This window comes from Notothenia rossii (genome assembly GCF_949606895.1).
Source record: "Notothenia rossii genome assembly, chromosome: 7".
Classification (NCBI taxonomy): Eukaryota; Metazoa; Chordata; class Actinopteri; order Perciformes; family Nototheniidae; genus Notothenia; species Notothenia rossii.
The window spans coordinates 38,756,736-38,775,000 of record NC_136905.1 but is presented as its reverse complement, the minus strand read 5'-3'; the positions used below and the strand labels follow the sequence as shown (position 1 = coordinate 38,775,000).

Genomic DNA, 18,265 nt, shown 5'->3' with positions numbered 1-18,265 from the left:
AATTCACTCAGGTAAACAAAACATATTACCCATGCGCAGCAGCTAACCTGCCTGCGAGCCTTCGCTCAGGTCACATTTACACACGGCCCGGCTGAAGCCCGCTAGCACTATTAGCACTAGCAGTGTCGTTAGCACCTTTTTAGATTCAATGAGTGTCTCGTTTGCAAATGCTTCATTAAGTTGTGTGTGTTACCCCCTTTACAAGCAACTACTGTAATTGAGTACATAGATTGCACCTTGCACTATTGCCACTACATTTTTTAAAAGTGCACCCAGACCTTGGATCGCTTCGCTCTGTCCGCCATGCCTGCGGGAGTCTCACAACAATAATAAGAGCGCTGTTGAGAGAGATGAGGAGTGGCATTTACAGTGGCCAATCAGAGGGGTCTCAAACCAGATGCATCACACGGGATGAGGGTTCCCAACTAACCAGAATGGTTTAAAGTTAAACTAAGGAAGTAGACGTAACACATATACCGATAGCAGCACCGTTTGTCCAGCGGCTTAACGGTATACCGATACCGTCCAATCAGGTACCGGTATTGACTTAGTAGCGGTTCTCGTTACCCATCCCTAACCACAGGTATACAATACATGTTTAAAAGGCATACTGTAGTGCGAATATGAGCAGCTCAATTAAAAGCAGCGGCAAAGAGATATGTTTTTCGTCTCGATTTAAAAATAGTAAGTGTTTCTGCGGACGTGCATGATTTGGGTAGTTTGTTCCAGATTGTCGGGGCATAATAGCTAAATGCTGTCTCTCCATGTTTTGTTTTTACTCTCGGAACCGATGGCTGACCCGTCCCAGAAGACCTGAGGCACCTTGATGGCTCGTAATTATGTAGGAGTTCAACAATATACTTTGGTCCTAAACCATGTAATGATTTAAAAACTAGCAATAGTACTTTAAAATCAATTCTTTGGCCGACTGGAAGCAAATGTAAAGATTTCAGAACCGGACTGATGTGATCCACTCTTTTAATGTTAGTGAGGACACGTGCAGCTGCGTTCTGAATCAGCTGCAGCTTTCTGATGGATTTTTTTGTCAGCCCTGTGAATACACTATTGCAGTAGTCGAGTCTACTAAAGATAAAAGCATGGACAAGCTTTTCTAAGTCCTGTTATGACATTAGTTTTTTAATCCTCAATATGTTCTTCAGGCTGTACTCAGCATTGAATCAAAATGCACCATAGCTTTAAATCTTAATAAGTTTGTGAGGCGTTTTGCTGAGCAAGATGGTAATCGCCACATTCAGCTGTTATAAGCATGCTAACTTGATGCTCTGCTCACGGATGACTCGATGAGCATAATAAACCGTTAAGATGATGACCTTACGTGCGTAAATATATATTTTTCTTTGTGGGGGTCTGCTCCCAAAAAACCTGAGAAAAGTCCTGAGAAAGTCAAGTAAGACGGTGTGTAAAAGTTCACTGCGCAGCCAAAAAAAAGTAACCACTTTGATTTAACTAGGCCAGTAGGTAAGGACTTTCCACTTGATAATAACTGCTGCGATGTATATGTTTTAGCTGAATACACGTTTTTTAACCCTAACTGATGCAGTTAGTCACTTCTTTAATGTGTGTTCTTTCTGATGTAAAGTCAAGGTTGTAACTGTATGCAATGAAGTTGTGGGACGCTGAACTGTTCCTTTGATAGATGATCGTAATTACTTGTCTTTCAAATTGGAAGGAGGGTGAGCAAGCATCTTGAGGAACATTCATCATTAACTCCTCCAAAAAATATAGTTTATTTAATAATAACACTGAATATGTGAATCATAACAGTGATTGACTGCTGATATGAATAATATGATTGTTAATAGTATCATATTAATTTAGACAAACATCGACGAGACAGTTAATTAATGTAATAGGCCAGTAAATATATCAGGGTGGCCATGGCCCCCCCTGCCCCCCCCCCCTGCTGGCGCCACTGCTGATTTGAAGGGGAACTTTGCCTTCTATTAAATACAGCCAAGCTATTTAAAAAGTTGCAGTTATTGAAAGCAGGAATGTCTGATTATATCAAAAGTTAACATGCCATAGAATCTGACAAAGCATTTTATGCCACAGTTACTTTTTCAACTATATTCATACTTAAATAATCCTGTATTCACAACCTTTAAAAGCTCTGATTTATGACATCAGCGGCTGCTGCCACCTGCTCATATCAAGGCCTCAAAACAAAGCATTTTCCAATGACTTTTCTCCATGTCTGTTTGAGAATAATCTACGACTCATAAAACATAAAAAAATAAAAAAATACTTCTATCAAGGCCAGTGAAGCTGATATTTTGTTATTTTAGTCATAGAGTTTTTGTCACTATATTATCATAAGGAATGTTGAAGAATATAATGCCTTTTGTAGTTCCTGCATTCCGTTACCTCTAGCTTGCTAAATTGTTCTCCTCGTGGCTTGACATGCCGTGCATAGCAGCGGTGTTCTTGCGACGTCGTTACCTTGAGCACAGGAGTTCCTTTTGAAGGCAGCTGGAGGTTTTGAAACCAGATCCACTATGAAGCAAAGTTGTATTGAAACAACCTAAACTCATGGCACTGACTGAGCTGTGCTAATGGCTTTCATGTGTGGGGATGATGAATCAGACTCACATGTGTTAGTTTGGCCCAACATTGTTAAGTTAAACAGTGTGAGCCTCCCTGTGAAGGTTGAGTTCATTGATCAATGTGACAACACGATATGTCCAAAAGTCAAGGATTTTCCTCAAGAAAGTTAATTTAGGTTGTTCTATGAGTCGTATTGTCTTGTCAAACAAAGTGGTGAAAAGTATTAGGAATACACTTATTTAGTTTTTTTTTAGATGAATTAAGCCTGGGCTGGATGAGAGCAGGTGGCAGCAGCTGAGAGAAGTGACAAAAAGCTGCAGGACACTTGGAGCGTATCCAGTGGAATAAAGAATACACGTAAAAAAATCATCAGATTCTTGTGAATAAATATAACTGGAATATAAATATATATGTTGCTTAAATGATGTTCTGTGTTATGTGTTAATAGACTGCCTGATAGCTGAACTACTCAGCTATCAGTATTTATTAAATAGTTTTACATACAAATGTCCTTTTTTACCCAATCTCTTTCACATCCCAAAATAAAATATATTAGGTTTATTGTATTTGGAATTCAATTTCCAGCTAAGTTGATAGATCTAACAAGTAATGCATATTTCTTGCCACCATCTTTCTCGCATCCTCTTTCTATAAATGCATTTATCGTCGTTCCTCATGGTCTCTCTTTACTTAGCGAAACAATCACTTCTAATAGAGGCAGCTGTTCACTAAAATACTCACCGACTGTTATTGTGACTAGAGGGTTTCCTAACAATGTCAGTGAGATACGCACACACAACAGAGCATATCTTACTCTTAACATCGATATGACTGTTTACACAGCAGCCTGCAGGTCCATAGGGACACTAGCTGTTCATTTGTAAAGTTCATTTTTATATAAAAATAGACAGTTAGAATTAAAAGTTAAAAACAGTTAAAAAGTTCTGATTCATTACACGATTAAAGAAACTGCAGTAGGTTCTTCGTGTATTTATTAAAACAAACACATGCATGCACAGTACACACATACAGCAGGTTGTGTGTGTGTGCACATGTTGTTAATGTGAGTGCGAGTCAGCAGACATGCGCCTAATAATTAACTCAACTCGTGAAGACTCTTTCCACTCCCACATTTAACAGCCTCAAAGTCTAATCAAAGTTACCACACAATAGACATTCAAGAGAGACAAATAACTGAACTGTTTAACTCAGATGTGATTATGCATTAAGCCTCAGAAATATACAAATGAGTTTAACTTGCACTGTGTGTTATCCAGTTGATTCATGTGTTTCGTCACAAGATCAACATCATTTTGGTTTATCTTCCCAGTTTTTCAGATAAATAGCTTCAAAAACAACACAACGTAAAATGAATGCTGCGTGTATTGCAAGATCACAAGAGTTTGCCATATATATTTGACCTTATTAATAAAAAAGTTGTTGTGCTTCCTAAAGCTTCAATAGAAAAATAGATTTGTTTTACAGCCCATTAGCAAAAGGTCCATCCACTGTAATGCTTGTGTGTGCAACTCAACACAGTTCACACAGTTGTGTTTGAAACATCAACAATAATCTTGATGGACATTTTAGGATTATGTGACACTAAGGGTGTATAACAAACTAAAAGACCGCTTTTAAACTTACTTAAAAAATATATTATTTGATGATACATGTTGTGCAGAAATACAATAGCATTGACATTTTAGAGAACATTGAAAGACTGAAACATTCCATCTGCTCACAGGCCCAGATCTTATACACCCCCATGCTCCATACTCCCACTGAAACTGAAGAAAAGCTATAAATGCATCCGTCTGTTGTGTAGCAACATTTTGGCGCTCCAGTTCATGACGAAATGGCAGCGATACAACTGATAAGACTCAGATATTGCAGCCCTATAGAAGTGTGATGCCTTCCAGCCAAACATGGACACACACAACTAAAACATCTCTGGGGGTTGAAGCTCTGCCCTCAGGCTGCCAAAAAAAGGAGTGGATATATCTGGATTAATATTTTCATCAAACCTCATCATAAAAAATAAAACCTGGGAAGGATTGAATAAAAATATGGACTTCATTTCAGGGACATGATGTCATAGTCATTAGTCTGTAACCATGAGTTTGGGTTGTTTTGGAGTTTTGAATCCATGCTAGACAATAAGATGTAAGCTTATGGTGGCGTATGTTCCGTTAGATACACACTGTTATCATAGATTGTGATAACAGCTCATAAATCGGTTTTCGTCCAATTGTTGATCCTTCGTTTTAAAGGGTGGTCTTGGCTCAGACTGAGAAATTAGATTTAAGGACATCAAGGGACTTTGTGTTTGTAAAACAAAGAGTTCCCTCTGCATCGGCATCTATTCAGTTGCTGTTTCTCTTATCTACAGAAAATTAAAGTGGGGTCAAAGGTTTGATAAACCAGGACTAAACATTGTACAGAGCTATACATTATCTCAAGTGTATTCTGTACATGTCTCTATAACTATAGCAACACCAGCTGTAGTAGTCTTCTGCAGTGTTCATTCCATTTGCAAAAAACTAGTATTCATTCCTTAAAGTACCCCCAGACACTTGTAAGACTGCCAAGAGCCATGGAGGAGCACAATGTGACCTTCACACCTCTGCAGGGTTGCTGTCCTGCTCCCATTATTGTTCTAAAAGAGAGGCTGACATGTTGGTCTGCTATTCAAACATGACACTCCAACATCTAGTTTTTTTTGCTAAGCATATTCATGGTATAATGCAGCGGTTCCCAACCTGTGGGCTGCGTCCCTCTAGTGGCCCGCAAAGGCATTGCAAGTGGGCCGCCAAATACGTTTTTCAAAGGAGACCTATCATGCTATATTTAAATGATATAGTGTATGACCATACCTATATAAGGTATATTTATACATTTTATTTTTCAAAATACCAAACAGATCATTTTTTAGCCATGCCTCGTTTCGCTCATTTTCGCTCTATTCCAAGCCTGTCTTTGAAAATTCTGAGCAGTAGCTGACCACGCCCCCCTGCAGAAGAGGCGGGTATGATCCGGCGAGAGTCACGTTACCATGTTTGCTGTGATTACGAGTGTGGAATAAACATGTCATCTCAGAGCAATGCATGTGTTCAAGCATATTATCAATTTGATCGAGAAACTGACCCTGAAGCAGCGGAGGTTTTGGTGGAGGTGCAAACATCTCGGTTGCAGCAGGACAATTCTGAATGGTTAGTTGAGAACATACTTGTCAACCCTCCCGATTTTCGCAGGAGACTCCCGATTTCATTGCCCTCTCCCGGTTTCCTCCCGGGGTCATATTTCTCCCGCATTTCTCCCGATTTCTGACAAAATCAGATTTACACACGGCTGTTTCCACTCGGACTTTAATACAGCTACACCATTGTTTGGTTTCCATGGTAACACGTGTCTTTACAGTGTTTCCCACAGATCTGAAATATACTTGGGGGGGAAGGTGCCAGGGGGGGGGGCTGCGAGCGGACCGCGGGGCGGGCTTTGTGACGTGCAACACATGTGACAAACAACAAGTTTTAACAACATGTTTATTCATTAACTTTACATTACTGTATGGCAATATTCATTTTGTACAAAGATGGCACTATTTGTCAGAGCACTTAATCCGTCTGGGTTTGTTGAAGAACAGCTCCAACGCCTGTGTGTATGGGAATGCCTCTGGTGCTGGTCCACTGACTGCTATCCGCATACATGCAGCCAGGTGCTCCCCTTTCAGTCGGTTTCTCATGTCAGTTTTCACCTGTAAAACAGACAGTTTGTTTTAAATGAACTATACAGAATGACATGCAACAGGGAATGACACTTACCCTGTTCATCGTAGAAAAATCCCTCTCGCAGTTTACACTGGAGACAGGGATGACCAACCCCGCTGAAGAGAGAAGGCTGAGGTTTGGGTATATTTCTGCCCATTCGTCCTTCTCACTGGCCAGGAGCTGCATGATCTCAGCTTGTGTCTTGTCCTTCAGAGATTAGCCAAGGCAGGGCAAATGAGTATACAGTATAATTGAAACATTTACAGATGTCAAAACAAGCAATTCTAACCGTCAAGTTCATATTAATTTAAGTATTTACCAACCTTAAATGTTCCTTCAAGAACATGCTGCTTGTAGGAGGTCCACTCTTGGATAACTGTGGCATCCTGCCCTGGGATGAATTTGTTGGCAAGGGTCTGCAACATTGAAATGTTGGTTACATCATTGGAGGTAACTGCCTTTGGACCCAGGACACTGAAGGCCCCCAGCACTTCAATATGCTGGAACCTGCTCTCAATGTTGCTCTCCAGGCTGCAGATGTAAGTTTTGAGGACCTGGAATGATATTATACATTTTTCAGTTCAAGGAAAATAAATATTGGAATGTAAAAGTAAGAAGGGATGTATTTACGTCTCTGACAAATCTGGCCCACATATCTTCCCGGGGCCGCTCCAGAATTCCGTGTCCCCTCCTGATCCTCTCCTCCTCTCCGGCAATGCTAAACGCCCCAAGTCCACCTGGGTTGTCCAAGTCTTGGTGTAGGCGAGCAAGGAACGTTCCGGGGAGTGGGGTCTCGCCTGCCTCCAGAATTCTCCTCAGAGTAACAAGTGTGACTGGCACCTAAATGTGGAAAAAGACAACAATATAATAGGATGGATAATGCAAATAACTGGGAGCATCAAATGCATTTCTTTGTAATCTACCTGCTCCTTTATGTGGAGAAAGTTCACATCAGCTCTCTGAAACGCCTTGGACAGCATTGCAATGTGGGGCAGCACATCTGCCTGAAGGTAGAGGGCAGCCACAAAGCGGTATGTGGCACAGAAGGTGTATAGACCTTTGGCCACTGGGCACTTCCTTGTGCTCGCTTCTTCCGCCAGAGCAGCCAGCACAGCTGGAAGGTTCCTCTGGAGGTTTTGAACGGCTAGGTGCTGCGATAGCCACCTTGTATCTTTCACCTCCTAACAACAAGTAGAAACACTGGTTAGTAAAATATATGTAAATAATATGACACCACAATAGTATTATGAAAATAGGTGAAAACACACCTTGACTTTCAAGTCGTTCAGACCAAGAGTGGTAGCGGCAGCACTCAGTGTGGCTGACCTATTTGCACTATTTCGGAAGAATAGTGCAGTTCCTGCAGGTGGTTCCTGAAGTTTGCCATATACCTGACAGCATTTGAGGCATCTTTGCATGCCAGTGCCAGTCTGTGAGCAGCACACGCTACAGAAACCAGCTTTGGAAAACTGTCTGTGAGCTGCTTTGCCACTCCATTCAGACGGCCTAAGTTTAAGAATTAAATGCAGTGTTGAGGGTGTCATTTTGTTTCCTTTAATAACAGCTGACAATTCAAATTTCACACAATCCATTAGATTTAACAATAAACTCCATACCCGTCATCACTGCTGCACCGTCTGTCCCGAGTCCCTAGAGCCTGTCTACCGGGAGATCCTTCTTCTGTAGTACACTCTTGATGGCAGCAACAATGCTGTCAGCTTTCCCATCTTCCAGAGTTACCAGGTCAAGGAAGTGGTTGAAAACATAACCCTCTTTATCCAGGTGTCTAAAATAAAAATGTATAGGTTTTCACACATATTAATACATATTAAGTTTAACTAGGCCTTTATTTAAATGCACATCATTCCTTTAAAAAATACCCCACCTAACATGTAAATCCAGCTGGCGGTTTACAGATACATCTGTGGTTTCATCAACCTCTAGGCTGATTGCTTGAGATGACCTTATCTCTTCCAAAATAGGCGACTCTACTATCTCTGCAAGGATCTCCAGCATTTCATCCACTATTCTGTGTGATTGATAATTGTTTCTTTGATCCACCTGAGAAAAAGAGATCATTTAACATTTAGCTGGTTAAAGTTCTTAGTTTCACAAGCATCATTTTGTACTAGGTTTACCTTCAGCTTTTCAAAGTAATCACAACCCAAAAGCTGAGCTAAACTTAAGAGCTTAGGGTAGTTGGTTTGGTGAGCAATCTCGTTCTTTACTAGCCAGTAAAGGCATTTGAGTCCACCTATGACGGCCTCATGCTCCATAATAACTGTGGGCTCAAAAGCCTGCATCACTGAGTAGCCTAGACCAAGGGCAAAGACATAATTCATTATATGAGCCAAACATGGTTGATAGGTTGCAGAAATTAGCTTTACATAAAAAAATGATATACCTGATGCAAGTGAGACCTGATGCTTTACACTATATTGATGAGGCTCTGAGGAGATGTGGCGCTCGATATAATCCTTGCGGAAAACAAGAATCCCAACTTCTATGAAAGCCCGTTTTAAGGGGCCTTTCTTTATTGGAGGCTTGTGTAGCCTGCAGATTCGGCAAAACATTCCTTTTTAAAAAGAAAAACGTGTTAATTCTTACAAAAAATAAGTTTTATTACAAATATGAACTTGCAAATGCCATTCATACCATGTTGGGTGAGGTAGAGCCAATTCTTGAACTGTGGCATTTTGAGCCAATCAGGGTTCCATCCTGAGTGGCGATGCTTGGAATCTGAAAATAATGCATTGTTATTACTGCATTTAAATGGTAGAGTTCTCCTTGCTATTATACTATGTCTGTGTCTGTGTCTGTGATGCTTGGAACTGTGCTGCTTGTTCACCTGCACCTGCTTGTACCACACTGGGACCTGCTGCTGCTTGTATCACACTGGGACCTGCACCTGCTTCTACACTGGGACCTGCTGCTGCTTCTACCACACTGGGACCTGCTGCCTCTCCCTCAGTACTCTGACTAGTTGTGCCAGCATCTTCACTGACCACCGGCTAGAATTGAAAACAAGCTTGAATCTAGTTTGGTCTCTGCATTGCAACTCACTGTTGACTGCAATTGTATAATTTCAGGTCAAACGAACCGACATATATCATTATTGAGACTTATGCATTTATTATTGCCATTGCAAGCAAAATGCTAACATTGGCTAAGTTACCTGTGGTCTCTCCTCCTCTCCTCGTCTCTCCTCCTCATCCTCACGCCGTATTCTCTTAAAATATTTTTGAATACTCATATCTGAGGAGTAATGCAGGGGAAATTAACAGTCTAACCTTAGCTAAAGTTAATCTGTGTCCTTCTAACTGGCATAGCCCGAAGAGAAAACGAATTATAATCTTTTTTATATTTAATTTAGCACACGTAACTTGCACGCAGCAAAGTTGGCCTGATTACGTTAAATACACTCTTAGTTGCCACTAACTTCAAATAATTCGAATCTCCTACCAAAGTCAGAAAACAACAACACAATAAGGAGAAAATAGTTACTTTACCTTAGTGTCCGCGTCTTCTAAATTAACGTCGTCTTCTCCGTTTCTCGTTTCCCTCCACGCGATGGCAGCACGAACAGGAGGTGTCGAGCGAGGGATCATACACTAGTTAATCGATCGCAGAGCGAACAGGGGGGGATTATTGTCCCCTAGTTAATCAACCGCAGAGCGAACAGGCACAGGAGGCGTAGAGCGAGGGCTCATTGTCCATTAGTTAATCACTCGCAGATGGCGTCGCTCGCGGACGGATAAAAAAAATTAAAAAAGGTCCGAAATATACTTGGGCGGGCCTTAATATACCTGGGCGGCCCGCCCAAGTATTAACATTGTGTGGGAAACACTGCTTTAGTAGCGCGCGCAACTCAAAGTCTGAGAGGGTGAGGCAGATATTCACAGAAAACAGAACAAGAATCGACAACTACTCTACTCTCTGCTCACTCCTTTCCATATGCTCCATCAAGGGCGGTGCTACAGGCCGCAAGGCAGTGCACTTACAACTACAATAAGCATGTTAATGTTAATCTAACAGCTCCGGCGATCCACTAGCACCCCCCCCCCAATTTTGCATTTTGAAATGCTCCCGCTTTCTGAGATCTAAAGGTTGGCAAGTATGGTTGACAAGCTGTTGTCCCTATTTATTTTTACTCTGTTTGTTACGATGCTTGCTACTTATTCCGTTCATATTTTGGCTAATTAGCAAGAATGCAATGTGTACAGTTTGTAACTTAGAGTTTGACCCAGCAATAAGTCTCTAAAAGGCGGGGAAAAGTTGTGTGGATAGAGGCAGAGCGCAGCGGCAAGCAGGAGCAGGCTGCGATATATTTTTTTGTACAGGCTAAAGACACAAACATTGACATAACAATAACATATAGGAGATGATATTCCCATCTCAGACAAAAACAGGATCACTTCAACATTTCACAAACAAAAATTGTTTGGCAACTAAATACCACCAAAAACACAACATGGCGAGCATATTTATTGTTCCTTTAATCCAGCGTTTCTCAAAGTGTGGGGCGCGTCCTACTGGTGGGGCGCAGAGATGTGATAGGTGGGTCGCGAATGGACGTGATGAATGGGAGATTATTATTATTATTTTTTTAATAAATGTTTGGACCTCATGCCGGAATAGAAACCTGGGTCCTCGCGGGCGGTAGTGGACTATTACAGCCGGAGACTCGCAACGGCGGTGGACTTTCACAGCGCCGCTGCGCCGTGCCCACCGAACCTGCCGGAGCCTCGCAACGGTGGGTGTTTGCGGTACCGGCGTGATTACTAAAATATGCATATATAAAAAGAAAGAATGCTATAGGTAACATAAGATAAGAATAAACAAGTTTAAATGACTTGTTATTGGTTGTGATCATATACTAAAGATGTTTGTATTATTGAAAGTATACAGCTCCCTTTCATATGAGTGTTGAGAGCTGTATACATAAATTCATGTTGTGCTCAAAGTGCACCAGATTGATGCATTTCACTTCAACATTTAAAAAAAAATCTTCCCGGGGGTGCATGCCCCCGGACCCCCCTAGAGGATGTGAGGTCCGCCCCCAAATAAAGCAGGTTAATAATAATTAAATTGAATACATTTTATTTTAGTAAAACGGGTCCCACAGACCCAAACAGCACACAAAGGTTAAGGGGAAGCATATAATAATGTTAAAATGTGCTAAATATATACACTGCAAAAAAAAGTAAAAAGTAGCTCACGACATGTTTTATTTTTTGAAAGTAGCTCTCATCCTAAAAAAAGTTGGAGTGTTATCAGTGTTTCCGCCAGACCAGGGCTGAGAGGGCATCCACCCCGAGAGCGGGAGGGGGAGGGGGTGCTTGAATTTTGACTTGAGCCGTCCCTTATAGATACTGTCTTTTTACGTTAGTGAGCCGGATTATTTGGCTCGGCTCTCTTAAAGTGCCGGCTGTTTCGGCTCCCAAACGGCTCTTCATGTTACCACAGTTTACCACGGAGCCTCAGTTTCGCCGTTGCGAGGCTCTGCTGCTCGCAGATCACGTGCGTGCTCCACTTCATCGTGTCCAAATCGTGCACGTTCCGTGTTGTCCTGTAGCAGGCACCACCGATGTCGGGGAACAATCTTCAATACTCCGAAAAGAATCCCACCAGACTCCTTTGCCCCTCCGACAGAGGGATGTCCTTTTTCCTTTTCGTTATTTCAAGCGATAAAAACTCTCGATCTTTTCTTGAATTATTAATGCTTTTGTCAAATTATTAATAATATATCGAATTACGGCAAGACGCCCCCCCGGCGGAAACGCTGCCTGTTATAGAACGATACATTTGACCATTTTAAGCTTGGCCTTGGAGCAATGAGGAACAGATGGGGCTTGAAAAGGCCCACCTGTTCAAAGTGGGGAATGACAGAAAAGGTTTGAAAACCACTGCTTTAATCCCACTCTTCGTTAGAGCTAATTATTTCCCATGTCATGGCGATTTGAGCCACCATTTGATTTTTTTTGGCAATAATTTTTTTAAAAAGAAACTATTTTGAATCTACTCTTCAAACACCTTAAATTAAGATTACTCCTTTATTGACTTTTAAAAATATGTATTTTAGCCAGAAGAATAGTTGTATTTTTTAACTGTGTGCGGTCTTCATCTAAAAGCCCAAATACAATATTAAAGGGTGTAAATGTAAATTCAATATTTGCCACCAAATAATTTGCAAAACATTAACATTTGTGTACATTTTATATTATTAAGATTTTATTTTAACCTCTTTTCCTTTCTCCTTCTTGATCCTCCTTAGCAACGGTCATTACAGTCCTTGACAGCGGTCTGTTCTCCTGGATTTACAACGTATCACATGTTCTGAATCGAAAAATCAGAACTTTGTTTAGCCTCCGTATTGTTTATGGTTGAATGTGGGCCGCAAACACATTGATGATTCTTAAGTGGGCCCTGAGTCGAAAAAGGTTGGGAACCGCTGGTCTAATGGATTAACACCCCGTTTAATTTTAATAAACAACTATCTTACTCTACCAGAACCCTCAAAGCAAACTCTTCATCAAGAGCGCCAGTTATTACGTTCTTTGTGTTTTTTCTTGTGAGAGTGGAACCATGCTCACCTAGACACTCTGTTTACCCAGCACAACAGAACATGCATCAAAATGCATGTTCTGTTTGTAGCCACATTCCTAAAATTGGCTTTAAACATCCTTATTGTGGATTCTAACGAAAATCCTAAATGATCGCGTTCAGCTAAATTATTCCCTGCCAGACGATCATGTAATAATTGTGTCAGGCCTATGTGTACGTCTACCGGCCCTTTATGTTACTGAGTCCTTTATAAAATTCCACGACATACTACTCCACAGCAAGTAAACTGGAAACTTGTGCCCCATTTAACTTGGACATTGTCTCCTTGATTCCAGCTGTCACTCATGCTTGTGTGTTAGCTGAACTGATGGACGTGCTGTAGGAACACATTAGCTCAGACAGAGACTTGCACTAAAAAACAAAGTTAGGAATGAAAGATAACTAAACAATGAATTTGTACTGTGTATGCACTATTATGTAGGTGAATGAATTAGTAAAGGAATATGAGTACCCAGAACAAATGACTATAACTTCACTTCTAAAAGGGGTAAATTAATAATCTTTTTTCTCAAAGCAATGATTAACCTCTGAGTTGGATGTAGAAAAGTCAGAATCAATATAGATTTTTTAATTTTAAAGTAAATTCAGATTGAACATAGTAAAAAAAGAAAAAATTATAGTGTCCGTCCAAAACAAAAAATTACTTATAGTGAACCACCCTTGAATGATGGGATGGTAGACTAAAAGCTTTAGGAATCCAAACTATAACATATGTACCCTGTACCAAGATTGATGCAAAACAAGTGAAATTTGACCTTTTTAGAGAGATTTAGAAAAAAAAAAACACTTGTGGGGTCATTTGGGTGCATTTTTCATATCTCTGGAACCCATCGGTCGATTTTGATGATTGACACCTCTTTTTAACCGTTAGAGCCAATAGAATCGAGGGGAAGTTCCAAAAATCCATCTAAACATTACTAATAGCAGCTAATATGAAATTTTGGACAAAAATTGAATGATGGATTATCAGTAATCAGGGCTCGACATTAAGGACTGCCCGATGGCCCGGGGCCATCTAGTGTTTAGCTCGGGCAATGAAGCCTCACCTGCTGGTTGCCCGATCGGGCAATCTATTATGCCAGTATCATGCAGCTCGCGGATCCATTAATGAGTGACCCGACAGTAAAACTAAAAATGTCTATAACTAGTTTAGGTAGTTTGAGAGGTCATTAAAATAGCTACGTGTGATATTCTAACCTGAAGTGTGTGTTTTGTCCGCTCACCGCTGCATGTGATCATGCAGAGCTGCGTGTCGACTCGTCAGCAGCAGTTGATCTCTCTCTCCCATCAGATTAGACTTCACTCGCGTTTATGTCCATATCGATAAGATCCAGCTAGTTCTAGTTAATGATATGACTACCTGCTTATTAAAAGACACCTAAACAATAAATGTCGCTATGCAACCGGGTGAGGCCGCAAAGTATAGCGCAGCATTATGCATTTGTTTACATGCCCACCAGAACCCCGAGGCATTACCAACAGATCAACGCACAATCAACCCAGACAGGACATCTCTTTCTCCACATTACTCTTTCTCCACATTACGTGTTAGACATTAGAATTGACTATTCTTGTCTGTCACATACTCTTCTTGTCTGTCACATAAGTGGCGCAACTGAAGCGGTATTGCGCTAAAGGGAAATTATTTTGACCGAAGAGATTTTAGATTTGCCGGCTAACGGGAACTCCGACGTCACCATTTTGTGTGCTTCGCGGATGCGCTCGGCTCCTCTCGACTGCTGCTCGGGTACTGCCTCGGTCAGCTTCCGGATGAGGAGGCATTCATCTCGACCAAACTTACAGTAGAATAACATTACAAACATTTTTAACAGGGGCCATAATAGTGTAAATAATGTTTGTTTTGGACAGTTACAACTGAATGTAATGTTTTCTACTTTTTTACATCTGGGAAGGCATTTGCCTTCATCAGATGGAAAGTCTCTTGACCAACAACTTAAGTATTTCTTATAGCTATGCAGGGCATGCAAGCGAGCAAACAAGAGCAAACAAACAAGTGAAATGAAGAATAAAATTGAAATTGTACAATATAATATTGTGGTGGTTCATCTTATAATTCAGTCTAGAGAATGCACCAGACCAGCATCTACAGTAAGACCTGGAAAAATCTAAATGTTCTAGGGCGAGGCCCCCCAAACACCCTTCGTTGCCATTTCGTCCGTGCGCATTTTTCAGGGCAATCTCTATTGGGCTCAGGGCCATTTGTAAATTAGCTTAGATGGCCCACAGGGCCATCTCCCCAAAATCCTTAATGTCATGCACTGGTAATCATTTCAAAGTGAGACAGACACATTGGATTAACCTATGGATTAACCTTCAGCAGCGTTTTTATCGTTTTAATGCCATTGAACACAACGGTAAGAACTATTTCCCGTTTTTGCTCCGTAAAGCTATGTCGTGTGATGTCTGGGTTTGCTTCCCCTGCCGCGATCGCACAGTGATGATACTTATATTTCTAGAATCTGTAGAATCTCAGCTTGCTAGCTGATATCTTGTTTGTGCAGATCCGATAAGTAATAAAGTATTTCTACTGTGAGTTCTGTGCTAAATGCGTTAGCATTTTTCCGCTCAGGGCTCATTTAGACGCTTCTTGTGAGACTTGTGTTTTGTTTCGGTAAAAATGGTTCATATCGTCAGTTAGTTGAGTCACTTCACGTTAAGTGGGTATGACACATTAATAGGTTGTTAAATGTTAAAGTGGACCTATAATGCTATATTAGAAACATATATTGTAGGGCCATACCAATACAAAACATGTCTGTGAAGTTTTTTGCTTAAAATACTAAACAGTTCACCCATTGTAGCCATGCCTCATACTGGTCATACCCCTCTTTTTGCAGCCCTGTTAGAGAAATGCGGATTTTGGGCACTTAGCTTGAAAAAAAAAGAGGAGGAGGCGGAGTTAATAGGGCTGTCCCAAATACCATTTTTCGGGCTCCGATATTCGGTAGTAATCAGCAGCGAATATTCGGTGCGGAGAGATTTTTTTTTGGTTTAATAACTTTTTTTTTCCAAAAGGTTTCATAACACACTCCGAATCCGAGACACCTGACAACACGCTGTTAAGCAGAAGCGCAGAAAGAGCATACTATTACGATTTATATGTATTTATTGTCTCAGTACTCGCAATACATTAAAACTAAATGTGTCCTCTGCATTCAACCCAGCTCGCAGTGCAGCGCCCCGGGGACCAAATCTGGTTTCAAATTCCCTCTATAACGTTTTACAACCTGAAGATTACAAAACACATATTTCTGTTATAACAACAATACTTTTAATAGCATAGCCGTAACAGTAGGCCTAACAGTGTAATACTTGTTACCGATACAGTAAACAGTATTTAAATAAATGAAGAACGAAAAATAAATGAACAAGCTGTATGCCAATAATTGCCTTAGCCCCAGATGTTCCCACATTACTCCTATTATTTTCACTATTCGGATAAAATTGAAAAACTAATATAAAAAAAACTATTTGGTTGCTTGCTTGCAACTATTTTCCAAACAAAGAAGTAAGTGCACGATTTCATCATCTGTAACGTTACTGTTTAAACGGCGGATAAAGCAGCTTCATCATGGCAACTTGACAACAGCTAAGCTAAGCTAGGATACTACTTAAAGCATCCAGGTGACTTTTCAGAGTTATTGTGCCACCGTGGTAGGCCAGTTTCTTGTCGCATATTTGGCACACCTGCCTTCTACCCGTCGTCCAATTTAAAATGGTTCCACACAGCTGAAGTCTTTGGCATTTTGTGTTCAGGTGTGTGAAACGAGGTGAAGCGAGGTGAAGCGTGCCGTTTGCGTTCGTGACTGTGAGTGAACGCGATGTCAGGAGCACAGGCTGAGATTGTATATATTTCCGTTTTTTTAAGAGTGCAATTCAAAAGTATAAATATAGTATAAGAATATGGCAATATCTTTGAAAAAAAAAACAAAAAACGAATATCCGAATAATGAAATTGAAACGCGAATAGTTGACCAACAAACGAATAGTCGAATAGTCGAATATTCGGGTACAGCCCTAGGAGCTAATGCCTGATCAGAATTCTACCGGAGATAAAGTTGAATTCTGCTGTGATAAAACGCCATCATGTTTAAACCACGTCAAGGATTATTTCTGAAACCAGTTTGGAGCTCAAATGCTTTTTCTCTTCCGGATTTATCACAAGGTGAGTTCCTTTTTTTATTTCCTGCTTTTTAAAACACATGTGCTCTACAGTACAGGTTAGCTCTGAGTGTTAGCGAGGCTTGCTAATGTAACAAAGAAGAGATTACGTCCAAAACACGTCAGGCATTGTTTTCTGATAGCAACTTTGGGTCCGCTTCCGATTTGACGTCAGATCGGCAGCAAATCTGTATCCGCTCGTTGTACCCCTGTTTTTAAAAGATTTGGTACGGAGAGAAAAGAGAGAGGGTTTTCTTTTCTGATGCTGCGTGAGTTCCCCGACGCACCGGGGACACATATTTATGTATAAAAGACATCACAGGGCTCAACGCTAACTTTTAAAAGTGGTTGCCAGGCAGGCAACCAGGCATCAGCTTTTGGTTGCCAAAACTGAAAATACGGTTGCCATTTTTAGACACCTTATATTTTAAATAATTAAGATACTATACAGTAATACATCAACTTAATAATGAACATGTGACACAAGAATGTTCAAATGCTTTACAATAAATAATTAACACACTTATTTGAAACTTAAGTGGTAGTCAACTTGTCCACCCTCAATTGCTGGTATACTAAATACCAGTAGTGCAGCTACTGTCATGTTCTTCACAGATCCCCCAAAAAACGAATTGAGCAAGTCACTAGTTTCTTGTTCATCCGTTGTCTCCCTTTCAAATTTGGGTTTTCCTGACCTTTGTGCTGATCCCACCATAGATCCACTGGCCCTTCAGCATTGAAGTCTTGGATTGGGCCAGACTAATACATTTCTAATGTTAAATCAATGAAAACCAGTTCACATGTCTAACTATATTTAAAATGTGTCTTTTTATAGAAGTGATTATAATTGATATACCAATATTTTTCTATTGTAAAGTTTCGTTTTGCACTTTTATTTTGGTAGTAATAAGATCGGGACTCTTATTTTGAGGGAACTTTTACCGGAAGTGAATGGACAACATTCCTTTTTGCTTTTCGTTCGGGTTTACCTCTACGCTTTATCAGTTGAATCACTTTGAACATTCGTTTGAGATGTTGACGGGTTGGCCGAACTTTTTTCCCCACAGTCAAACAACTTTATTTGCTTCGCCATTTTTTGTAAAACAAACACAAGGCGCACCGCCCAC

The 18,265-nt window shown here is 40.6% G+C and overlaps 3 protein-coding genes across 5 annotated transcripts in view; 1 reads left to right on the top strand and 2 right to left on the bottom strand.

Moving 5' to 3' along the window:
• The window catches only part of znrf2b (zinc and ring finger 2b), a 100,932-nt gene that overhangs the window by 14,416 nt on the left and 68,251 nt on the right, over window positions 1-18,265 (top strand). The gene's annotated exons all lie outside the window — the stretch shown is intronic.
• Window positions 6,164-7,750, bottom strand: LOC307013437 (zinc finger protein 862-like; the record flags this gene model as incomplete). The annotated part of the gene is made up of 6 exons (XM_079640836.1): window positions 6,164-6,319; window positions 6,387-6,539; window positions 6,656-6,886; window positions 6,963-7,172; window positions 7,256-7,513; window positions 7,601-7,750. 6 exons carry the CDS (start codon window positions 7,748-7,750, stop codon window positions 6,164-6,166), a joined length of 1,158 nt encoding a protein of 385 aa, XP_079496962.1.
• On the bottom strand, window positions 7,690-10,173 carry LOC307013013 (uncharacterized protein). Of its 3 annotated transcripts, none has more exons than XR_013800813.1 (6): window positions 9,508-10,173; window positions 9,181-9,343; window positions 8,737-9,071; window positions 8,218-8,646; window positions 7,949-8,118; window positions 7,690-7,838 (listed from the first exon to the last, which is right to left on the bottom strand). XR_013800813.1 is itself a non-coding variant. In XM_079640254.1 (6 exons), the coding sequence occupies exons 2-5, from the start codon at window positions 8,903-8,905 to the stop codon at window positions 7,983-7,985; spliced, it is 657 nt and encodes a 218-aa protein (XP_079496380.1). In that variant the 5' UTR covers window positions 8,906-9,071; window positions 9,181-10,173; the 3' UTR covers window positions 7,690-7,838; window positions 7,949-7,982. The 3 variants fall into 3 exon arrangements, 1 of the variants encoding a protein (XP_079496380.1); XR_013800814.1 differs by having other exon boundaries at window positions 9,181-9,587; window positions 9,842-10,173; XM_079640254.1 differs by having other exon boundaries at window positions 8,218-8,393; window positions 8,471-8,646; window positions 9,181-10,173.